Here is an 11,812-nt window from a genome sequence, read left to right as displayed (position 1 = left end):
TCAGTGGGTTAAAGCCTCTGCCTTCAGCTTGGGTCATGATCTCAGAGCCCTGAAATCGAGCCCCACATCAGGCTCTCTGCTCAGCAGGGAGCCTGCTTCCTCCTCTCTCTCTGCCTGCCTCTCTGCCTATTTGTAATCTCTGTCTGTCAAATAAATAAATAAAATCTTAAAAAAAAAAATAAAGTCAAAAGGGAAAATGAATCACACTGAAAATAATTGACCCTCTCTAGAGATCCATCTGCCACTAAATCCTTTCAGATCTCCTAACAAATACAGTTAACCATTTAATAATGTGATTTCATCAATAATGGTCCAGTTAAACACAGAGACATTTGCTTGATAAATCCAGTGCACTACAGTAAATGTCTTTTCAGTATGATTGCCTTCATATTTAACTTCTTCAAATTACTTCCTTATAAAACTATGGTATATACAGCAGACCACATACAAAGAATGGGACGACTCATGACATGTTGTAATTAACCCACCCAACACCACAGATGAAGAGAGACTATTGCAACACAATGACAGGGGAACCTGGTTAGCTCAGTGGGTTAAGCCCCTGCCTTTGGCTCAGGTCATGATCTCAGGGTCCTGGGATTGAGCCCCCCCATCCAGCTCTCTGCTCAGCAGGGAGCCTGCTTCTCCCTCTCTACCTGCCTCTTTGCCTACTTGTGACTTCTCACTGTCAAATAAATAAATAAATGAATAAACAAATAAATAAAATTAAAAAGAAACACAATGGCAAATCCACTTCATTTTGAAAAGAGCTCCTAGAAAATCACTAGGAGGATTCTCGGCAGTCCAAACAGTAACGGGGCCAGGCATAACATACTCAGGTACTCAAAGATTGAAAAAATAGCCACCAACAATACTTTACTGAGCCAAATTCTTTTCCACAGAGGCAGAAACAAAGACATTCCCAAGTAAAAACCCCTCTAAGCTTACCAGTGGATCTGTCCTACAAGAACCATTAAAGGAAGTCTTTCTAGATGACATAAAAGGATTCTACCCAGAAACTACAACCACATGAGAACACAGAGCTCTCTGCTGAACATAAATATGTAGACAATTACACAAACGTGCTGTGTTGCAATGAGATACCATACACATTTGTTTCTGCTACAGAGTTTCATTTTGGAAAAAAAAAATAAAAATTACAAATGTGGGTAATAAAGTATCCAACATAAAAGAATTTGTGATGTCAGTAACAAAGTCAGGAGGTTGTGCAGGGGTGGAGACAGGAAGAAGAGTTTTCTATATAAGTGACACTGAGTTTTAAAAGGTTTGTTTTAGGGATGCCTGGGTGGCTCAGTCAGTTGAGCCTCTGCCTTCAGTTCAGTTTAGGATCTCAGGGTCCTGGGATCGAGACCCACCCAGGGCTATCTGCTCAGTGGGGATCCTACTTCTCCCTTTCCTGCCTATCTCTGCCTACTTGTGATCTGTCAAATGAATAAATAAAATCTTTAAAAAATAAAAACAAAATTAAAAGGTGCCCTTAAAGCTAAGTTGTTTTAATGAATCTCTAAGGTTACCACAATGAAAATACTCATAAAAGATGCATAACTCAATGACAAAGGTACCAAGACATATCATAGGTATTAATCCTACAATTAATTAGATAAAGTGTATCTTTTGTATTTCATGCCAAAACAGAAGTATATACAGAAGTATACAGAAGTATAAAATGTTGAAAATTACTCTGAATTCAAAAAAGTATTTCTCTCATGCAGAGTATAAAAATTCGCCCACAAATACATGATAAAATTGATTCTATGTGGATGACAACTCACCTAGACATAGCACCTCATTCACTGACCACTCACCAAGGAGACAAAAAGTAGGGGTGACACAGTATATATGTGTGACATACAAACACAAGACAAAAACACACAGAATTTTCCAGCAAAAAGCATAAAACTCATTCTTTTTTGAGTTATACTCACGTGGTCTTGAAATATGCTGAAATAGACTGAGCTGAAAATTCTCTTCCTCTAACAACCTGCACAGATAAAACCCAACCCACACCTAGCTAATGTTGTGCAATGAGCCAGACAAGGAAGCACATTCTTAGGAAATTACCAAACCAGAATAAGAGAAAACTCAACCCACTAAATTCTAAATAAAACACTGATGTATAAGAGAAAAGGAAAACTTCTATGTTACCATAATTTTGAACTGTGTCCACATACCCATGAAAAACAAGCAACTGAGTGGCATGTATTCATGGACTATAATATTGTGAAGAATTCTCATAAAAGTCAATCATACAGAGCTATAAATGAGAATTTTATGAACACTGTAAAAGCTTGAAAGACGTGTATTATGGTATTAATATATTCGTTCTCCTCCACAGAATGTAACCCTATAGTCCATTCAGTTAAGACAGAGAAACAGGGGCGCCTGGGTGGCTCAGTGGGTTAAGCCACTGCCTTCGGCTCAGGTCATGAACTCAGGGTCCTGGGATAGAGCCCCACATCCGGCTCTCTGCTCAGCAGGGAGCCTGCTTCCCTCTCTCTCTGCCTGCCTCTCCATCTACTTGTAATTTCTCTCTGTCAAATAAATTAATAAAATCTTTAAAAAAAAAAAAGACAGAGAAACAAACAACATCTTCATTTCTGAAAAAATAAACATCATAGATGTTGAAATATGCTGAGACAATGTATGTGAAATTAATATTTGGGGCTAAATTCTGATGCATTCTGAGGAAAGTAGAAGAAAAAGCTCATGATTAATTTCCCATGAAGCAACATTACATTACTGAACACAAGGATTTTTCAAACATGGAGGTTTAGGGTACCTGGGGGCTCAGTGTGTTAAGTATCTTCCTTCAGTTCAGGTCATGATCTCAGGGTTCTGGGATCCAGCCCCACACTGGGCGCCCTACTCAGCAGGGACTGGGCATCTCCCTCTCCTTTTGCCCTTCCCCTCCGTACTCATTTTCTCTTTCTCTCTCTCTCTCTGTCTCAAATAAATAAAAATTTTAAAAGAACTATATGGAAATATTATTAATTGTCTAAGTCACTTCTTATAAAGCACATGCCCATGTTGTATCAGGACATTTGATGTAAAAAATTCAAAGATAAATCTCATATAAAACTAATTAGGGGGCACCTGGGTGGCTCAGTGGGTTAAGCCGCTGCCTTCGGCTCAGGTCATGATCTCAGGGTCCTGGGATCGAGCCCCACATCGGGCTCTCTGCTCAGCAGGGAGCCTGCTTCCTCCTCTCTCTCTCTCTCTGCCTGCCTCTCTGCCTACTTGTGATGTCTCTCTGTCAAATAAATAAAATAAAAAATCTTTAAAAAAAAAATAAAATAAAACTAATTAGGACGTTAAAACACACATGACGACATTACAAGAAGTTCATAGAAGAATCATACAATGATGCAATTATTAAAACATAATGTAATAAATGAGAATTTCTTAAAGGCTACAAGTTCAAGTTCTAAATGTACTAGGTCCCCAATATCATTTTTTATATCAGAATTCTAGTAAACAAATAGAGACATTATAGTATTTCATCACTTAGGAATATAACTCATAGAGCATAAATTTCTATATGTAAAAAAAAGAAAGAAAGAAAGAAAAAAGACCATTTGAAGGGAAATAAAGCAGCATATTTTCTCATTTTAGGGCGGTGCTTTGTTTTCCTATGAAGGTACTGATACTGAATTTTGTAAGACTAAGATTAAAGCCTCCATACCCTAGAAAGCATAAGCCAGAAAATATTAAAAATCTGTCTCCAGTGTTCCGGGAATTTCCCCACCAAACCCCAGTGTGCATACAATTACCCTGACCTACTTGTGCCATAATGAAAACCAGAATGTACAAAGGCCATAGCATACAGGTCCTCAGAAATAGGATGCCTTCCCCAGGGCCCTCACAACAATAGAAAGCTCTCAGATTAGGTGGCCCTCCCCTTCAAAGTAGAGTCTCCTTGCTCTCCCTATGGATGTGATGGACCATCACTGGAGCTGAAGGAGAATCCCAAGAGAAATCTAAGAACTTGATAATGTTGGAGAGCACATGTCCCTCTGCAAGAGAGAAAAAAAAGGTAACTGGGCATGTCTCCAACTAATCTTCATTCAAGGAGAGCTACTCAAACCACTGTGTAAGGTCTACCTTCCTCCTTCAGAGTTGGACCTCCCCTCTGTCATCTGCCTCATTCATTCCTACCCCCTGGATGGAAGCCTCTGGTCTCCTTTCTCTTCATATCCCAGAGCTGCTTCTCTTGCTCCAAATATATAATCCGTTCTGACTTTGACAGAAGGAGTCCTGTTTATGAGGAAAAAGGAAAATGACTCTTGCTGACAATTCTAACTTTCCATCAGTCTTGTGTTCAGGAGAGATGAGACGATATTGTACAATCCTAGAAAATGGTTTCCCAAAAGCTCTTCCCCAATAGTCCCTTCAGAACACACAGGAGGCGGGAACCTGGGTGGTTCAGGGAGAAAAGCCTCTTCCTTTAGGTTAGGTCATGATCTTAGGGTCCTGGGATTGAGCCCCACATCAGGCTCTCTGCTTGTAAGGGAGCCTGCTTCCCCCTCTCTCTGCCTTTCTCTCTGCCTACTTATCATCTTTCTCTGTCAAATACATAAACAAAGTCTTAAAAAAAAAAGAAGAAGAAGAACTCACAGGAGGAATTTCCAATGTTCACATCATGACCTACACTTCCAAGTAGTAGACATGATAATCAGAAGGGGAAACTTCAGTTTAAGATGTGAGCAGCACCATTGTATGTCACTAAGGGTTGAGAACTGCCACTCATCTACACAAGCAATGATGTTTCCTTGAGGAGGGAGAAGCTAAGGCTGAGAAGGAAACACCATGAAGACTGTTCTCTCCATCTACTTATTTCCCTTTCTGCCTGGATCTGAATTCTAGTCATTCCAAGAGAAATCTCCAAAAATACACTCTTCACAGGAAGGAATAAAACCCTGAGTGGGATTTGGGAAATGTGGAAGGAGTTTTCCTCACCCAAGAAGAGGAGGTGTCCGTAGTTCTCCGACATCACATTCCTGTACAGTTGCCGCTGAGTGTGGGTCAGGCATCCCCACTCCTCCTCAGAGAATTCTATGGTCACATCCCTGAAGGTCAGCTGTCCCTGCAATAAATACCACAGTCATAAAGTGGACACTGACACAGTTCATGATGTTTCCTAAGATAAAAGTTGGTGTTAATGTCACCAGCTAGAACCAAATCCGACCTTTCCTTCTCCCTGACATGGGTGTGGAGTTAAAGAAGAACCTATGAGGGCACCTGGGTGGCTAAGTGGATTAAAGCCTCTGGCTTTGGCTCAGGTCATGATCCCAGGGTCCTGGGATTGAGTCCCACATCGGACTCTCTGCTCAGCGGGGAGCCTGCTTCTCCTCTCTCTCTGCATACTTGTGATTTCTGTTGTCAAATAAATAAATAATAAATAAAATAAATAAAAATCTTTAAAAAAAAGAAGAAGAAGAAGAAGAACCACCTATGGAGCAGGAGGCTGCCTGGTTGAGAACTTTCACTCCTTTCACTCCCAGAAGTCAACTCTATCCACGACAAAGAGGTGACAGCCCTCCTGAGCCAGCGCAGTGTTAGGATGTGGGAGAGGAACCAATGGTCAAGATATTCGAGACATGTTTCTGATGCGAAATATTGGGGTTCTGGAGTGAATGATGAAGAAAGGATTGTTGAGATACCCGTGGTATAACAACTGTGGTTCTAACGCAAGGAGAGAGGAATGTGAGCAGTGAGTTCACCCAAATTGACAGGTATTGCAGGCATGTCAGATGGCAACTACGTGGCTTGGCTTCTGTCCTGGAGAAGCTATTAAAAGTTCAACCTAGGGGCGCCTGGGTGGCTCAGTGGGTTAAGCCGCTGCCTTCGGCTCAGGTGATGATCTCAGGGTCCTGGGATCGAGTCCCGCATCGGGCTCTCTGATCAGCGGGGAGCCTGCTTCCCTCTCTCTCTCTCTGCCTGCCTCTCCAACTACTTGTGATTTCTCTCTGTCAAATAAATAAATAAAATCTTTAAAAAAAAAAAGTTCAACCTAAGGGTGCCTGGGTGGCTCAGGGGGTCCTGCTTCCTCCTCTCTCTCTCTCTGCTTCAACCTAGAGATTCCTTATAAGAAGTTCCAGCAAAGCAGATTCTAAAAGATCTATATGATCACTCACTGTTCTTACTGAGCTTATGTAAATAATTAGGCCAAGTTTGTTAAAAGTGGACTTGTTTTACAAATAAATTAGTCCTGATTTGGCTATCTCTGTAAATGAGGGTTATTTTAGAGAGAAAAATTATTTTTTATTAACACATCTTTACGGATGTTAAATTCTAGATTTGATTGTCTTTAAATCTTTGTTTACCTGAGCTAGACAACTTGAAGTAAACTTCAGAGAAGTTGCACAATAGATCATTTAGATGATATTGCCTAATATTCTGTAGGGATAATAAAAGAACCCATTGGGCACATAGCTTAAATATTTAAACAAATGGAAAATGAAATTGATTCCCCCAAAATTGTATAACTTAACTATCACCTTGTGTTTGACTGGAATAATGAAATTGCCTGAAAGCCAGCATACCGCACTCAATAGCATTAACTATGGACTGTGGAGATAACGGTTGACCTCACTTTATGATTGGATTGGATGATGCATGGACTCCCCTTATCTCTTGACACGTTTTCTCCCACTTGCCAATGATCCTCTGTAATCAGGATATCGTTAAGGCTGGACCACTCAAAGGGCTTCTTATTTCATCCCTTATTCATATTTATCCTAGAAGCCATCTCTGAGGTGCTCTTGCAAACAGATGCTTTAGCAAAGCCTAGAACAGCTCTCCTCCTAAAAAGAGCCTCAAAGCTCACTATGGGACAGTCCCTGACTGTAATGACTTCCCATCAGATCCAGATTTGTCTTTGAAGCCAAAGGCCACCAGTGAATGATGGGGGCTGACTTATTAATTACTGGGCTACACTTACAGATATGCCAGAAATAATACTTAAAACTTGTCAAACTTTAAACCTAGTTACCCGTATGCCTGAACCTGACCATCGTGCTTCTTGCTCTATGGAGCAAAAGCTGTTCAGAGGTTATTGATCTTGCTTACTCTGTTTGGCCAGATTTAAGATGTCCCTGTTAAAAATACAAATGACAGTTGGTTTACTGATGACAATACTTTTCCTAAAAAGAGTAAGAAAAGCTAAGTATGCCATAGTGCTCACTAGCACTTTGCAATTGCCAAAGCCTTACAAATAAACATTAATACTGACTCCAAATATTCCTTCCTGGTACTACATGCCCATGGAGCTATTTGGAAGGAAAGGGGATACTATCAAGCCATAACTCCCCAATCAAATACGGGCCTAAGTTACAAAACCCTCCTTATCGCTATACTGAGGATGGCATATATCAAATCTGGGATACATATTTGTGGCTCACACCCACTATTGCACAGCTCATTCAAAAGCCAGTTTAATGCCGGGAACAGACACACACACCTCCATTCTTAGAATGGGAATTTTCCAAGTTTTTCTGGACTCATACCCACCAAGTTTCTGTCCGCGTTTCCTTGCTCCTCAGCTGCACACAGCTGATCGAGATTCCAGACAAGCCAGAATGAGAAACGATTTCCCTCCCTGACATCCCAGGAGACCTCATCAGACACAGGAATCTCAGACTGGACACCTTCCCCTCCGGATCTGCCACCAACAGAATATTGTCACTCCTCGCGGGACTTTAATTCAAAGGGACATCAGCTGGTGCCCTATGGAAGCCAAGTTGGGGAACAGGACAGAAGGCTCTGGGACATAGATCATAGATAAGGATTCTAAAGTCCTAACCGTGAGTATCACTTCTGACCAGATCTTAAAAACAGGTGAACGCAGAAGTCAGAAGCACCGCGACTCGAGGCATCCGCCTCTGTAGATTCTAAACACGAGGGTCTGCGGAGAAACAGAGGACACGGCTCTGCGGGGACACCAGGCTCACCTGAGAACCGGCCATTTCTGCCTTCGCCTCCACCTCTAGATTTCGTCCTCACGAGGGATCTGGGGGGAAATCACAGCTGCATCAGGAGAAAATGCCCTGAAATCCAGAAACAGAGCTCCTAGTCCTCACATCGCTCGCACTGAGGCAGGACTTGGAGATGCAGAAAAGGCCCAACTTCCCAGTCCTTTGGGTCTGGAGCAGCTCAGAAACTGTGAGCTCCCCTGAGGACACCCATCCCTGCATTTTCCTTACCTGCTTTGTGGGGAGGGAGGGTCCCCTGCCACCGCCACTCACAACCTCAGCGTCAGCATCCAGCATCGGAACCATGGGCTGCAAGAACCCGACGCTCCCAGACTCACCGAGCAGATACCCTGTCACTTCTCCAGGACCAAAGCAGCAAATCCACTATCAGAAAACCAACAAAAGCCCTCAGGCTCCCCCCTGGCCTCACCGCAAATCTCCCGGAGCCCTTAATTAACACAACAGTGTTGTTTTCGCCCAAACCAACTGACAGAATCTGAGGGGGAGGCCCGCAGAGAAGATCCTTCCGGAAACTCCACAGGTGAGCCTGCTGGGAAGGAACTGGGGAGGTGACCAGGCCAAGCAGGGGAACCTAGGCAGGGGCTGGGAGCAGAATTGGAGCCCTGCCTTCTCCACCATCAGAGTTTTGGGAGACTAACACCTTCTCCCTCTTTCTGCTACACAGAGAGAAACCCCTCACAGACTGAACTTTCCAGTATAAATGCATATATCTCTTTCAAAGTAAACACAGGATTTCAGAGCTCCTCCTTTGTTTGCCTTTGATTCAAAATAACCAGCCAAAAAAAAAAAAAAAAAAAAAAATGCACAGGCCAAAAAGACACATTTTAGGGTGACAAAATATTCCCCTTCAGTGTTTCGGTTTATAAGGACCTGCCACACAGTTTTCCACACTGCATGTTCTTTTTACCCTCCCATCAGCGATGTACGAGAATTCTAATTCTCAGCATTCTCAGGAAAATTGGATGTTATCCTTTTTCTTTATTTTAGCCATTTCAGAAAACACTGAGTTGTTTCTCAGTGTAAAGTATGCAGTCTTCTGACAACAACTATCTTGGTGACTGAAATGAAAACCACTTGAAAGGCATCAAGTTGAACAAAGGAAAAAGCAATTAATGCTTCATTGGGACTCCATTTCCAAAAAAGTAACCTTTCTCTTCCCCACAGACCTCTTCTCACTTCTCAGCCCTTTGTTTCAGGAACCTGGTTCCACCCTGACAGCATTATGAACAGGGCTGGTGGCACAGACAAATTCCTCTGGAAATTGGCCATTATCCAGCATCTCTTAGCAAACCCTTGGCCTATTTCCCCAGGTGGGCTGAAGGTTTGAGGGCCCCAACCTGCTGAGGCCTGCTTGGCTGGCAAAGCAATGAAGCTAATGCTGCCCTTGATCCCCAGCTCTGTCTGCACGTTCTGTTCCGGGTCTGAAGCACGGAGGTCAGTTCATACAACAGAATCAATGTGAGGAGAGGAAGGTTTGTTTTTCCTGCGCTGTTCTCAATTCTTCGGCTGGTCTAAGACTTAAAATGATGTAAGACATTTTCAGTAGAGAAAACAATGAAGTTCTTAATTATGGGCATGAGAAAGACATGAGGTCATAGCGAGGAGAGTTACGCCCCAATAATGGGTCTGAGATTAAAGGAGTGAGACTGATATAAAGCAAAGGTCAAGCAAAGATTTCTTTTGTGCCAAGCATCAAGAATCTAACCAAACATTCGGGGCCGCATCTCTTACAAGAGAGAGCGACCCTTTTCCTTTCACAGACTAGCTTTTAAGGGCAAAGGCCATGTGGTCGGGCCTGGCCAAGTTCAGGTGGCCAATGAGATTGTCACACACACACACACACACACACACACACACACACACACACGGAAACTCCACAGTGATGCTAGAACCTATTGAATTACGATTTACCCTAGTAGACATTTGAACCAGCCTATCACCTTGGTCAGAATTCGTGCCTGAAATGCGCCCAAAGGGCGGTCCAGACTCCTTGGTAGCTAGGGAAACAGTATGCAAACCCTCTCTGATAGGACGTCTCCACTTGGCCTGACCCCCCTTGTGTCTGGGCTTTGTCACTTGGAGCTGGTTTCCGGGACTTGTTTTTAAGTAAATCCCCTGGGGGAAGGGGAGCAGGGACAGGTTAACTTTAATGAAAGCCTCTTGCTAAATAGGTCCTTGCAAGGTGATTGAAGCTTCTGTGTCATGGTGACTTAAGAAGGAGGAGGTAGGATTTCAAATTTCCAAAGAGGGGATTATATTCAGAGGAGAAAGGAAAGATGAAATATTTATCAAACAATGGTTGGTCCTCCAGGTAGGCAACTCTTCTTCTTCTTTTTTTTTTTCAATTTTATTTTTTTCCAATATTACAACATTGCTTTTGCACCACACCCAGTGCTCCATGCAATACATGCCCTTCTTAATACCCACCACCAAGCTCACCCAACCCCTCCCACTCTATCCCCTCCATAACCCTCAGTTTCTTTCTCAAATTCAACAGTATCTCTTGCTTCATCCCTTACCTCTGATTTCCCCAACACACTTCTCTCCTTCTCCTAATGTCCTCCGTGTTATTCCTTATGCTCCAAAAGTAAGTGAAACCATATGATAATTGACTCTCTCTGTTTGACTTATTTCACTCAGCATAATCTCTTTTAGTCCCATCCATGTTGATACAAAAGTTGGGTATTCATCCTTTCTGAGGAAGGCATAATTCTCCATTGTATATATGGACCAAAGCTTCTTTATACATTCGGGTGTTGAAGGTCATCTTGGCTCTTTCACACTTTAGTGCTTATGGCCATTACTGCTATGAACATTGGGGTACCAATGGCCCTTCTTTTCACTACATCTGTATCTTTGGGGTAAATACCTAGAAATTCAATTGCAGGGTCATAGGGTAGCTCTATTTTTAATTTCTTAAGGAATCTCCACACTGTTTTCCAATGTGACTGCACCAACTTGCATTCCCACCAACAGAGTAAGAGGGTCCCCCTTTCTCCACATCCTCTCCAAAACTTCTTTCCTGTCTTGTAATTTTGGCCATTCTAACTGGTGTAAGGTGGTATTTCAATATGGTTTTGATTTGAATCTCCCTGATGGCTAATGATGTTGAACATTCTTTCATGTGCCTGTTATAGGTAGGCAACTATTTGTGATATAAACTGTTACTCTCTGGTATCCATGTAGGAAACAATGTTATGGTTTGATACCTATGGCAAGGAAAGAATTCTCGAGATGTCTATGGTGCAAAAGGTGATTTTGTGAAATCAGGGGGACAGGACCCAGGGGAAGAAAGACCGCACTCTGTCATGAGGTGTGGCCCATTATATACTTTCAAGTTGGAGGGGGGTTTGGGATAGCACAAATATCTAAGGAATTTTGGAAGCAAGGTATCCAGAACCTTGAGGGGGCTATCAGTTCTTGGGAAAAGGTCATTTATTACCAACCACAAATCCTTACTCATGGGACCCTTCTGATTTTTATCCGTGGTTCATCTGCTTGGAAGATGTTTACCAATAGGCAGCTAGAGTGTTTGAGAGAAAAGGGAAGTTTCCAAAGGAAATATCCTATCAGTCCTATCAGTAGACTGATAGGATCCTGGTGGGGGTTGGGGAATTCAGGTCATGATTGTCTTTTACCATTAGCAACCTATTAACATCATGACTGTTGAGTCCTTGGAGCAATGTCACTCTGCCAATTTCAAGGATATGTCAATGACCTGTAGGTATAAGGATATTAGTATGTTTTCTTCTGCCTTTGTTTCCCACATCATGATCCGCTCTCTTCCTAATAAAAGTCCT

At 42.4% G+C, this 11,812-nt stretch overlaps 1 protein-coding gene across 1 annotated transcript in view; it reads right to left on the bottom strand.

Annotated features, from left to right (window-relative positions):
- Positions 1–8,297, bottom strand: part of LOC132005819 (zinc finger protein 883-like) — a 16,882-nt gene extending 8,585 nt beyond the window's left edge. The window contains 3 exon segments of the mRNA XM_059383341.1: positions 4,177–4,275; positions 4,978–5,104; positions 8,223–8,297. Of these exon segments, the coding sequence (XP_059239324.1) occupies positions 4,177–4,275; positions 4,978–5,104; positions 8,223–8,297 (301 nt within the window).
- Positions 8,298–11,812: the final 3,515 nt, after the last annotated feature.

The sequence above is a fragment of the Mustela nigripes genome, chromosome 17 (genome assembly GCF_022355385.1).
Source record: "Mustela nigripes isolate SB6536 chromosome 17, MUSNIG.SB6536, whole genome shotgun sequence".
Taxonomy (NCBI): domain Eukaryota; kingdom Metazoa; phylum Chordata; class Mammalia; order Carnivora; family Mustelidae; genus Mustela; species Mustela nigripes.
This window is presented reverse-complemented; position numbering and strand designations above follow the sequence as displayed.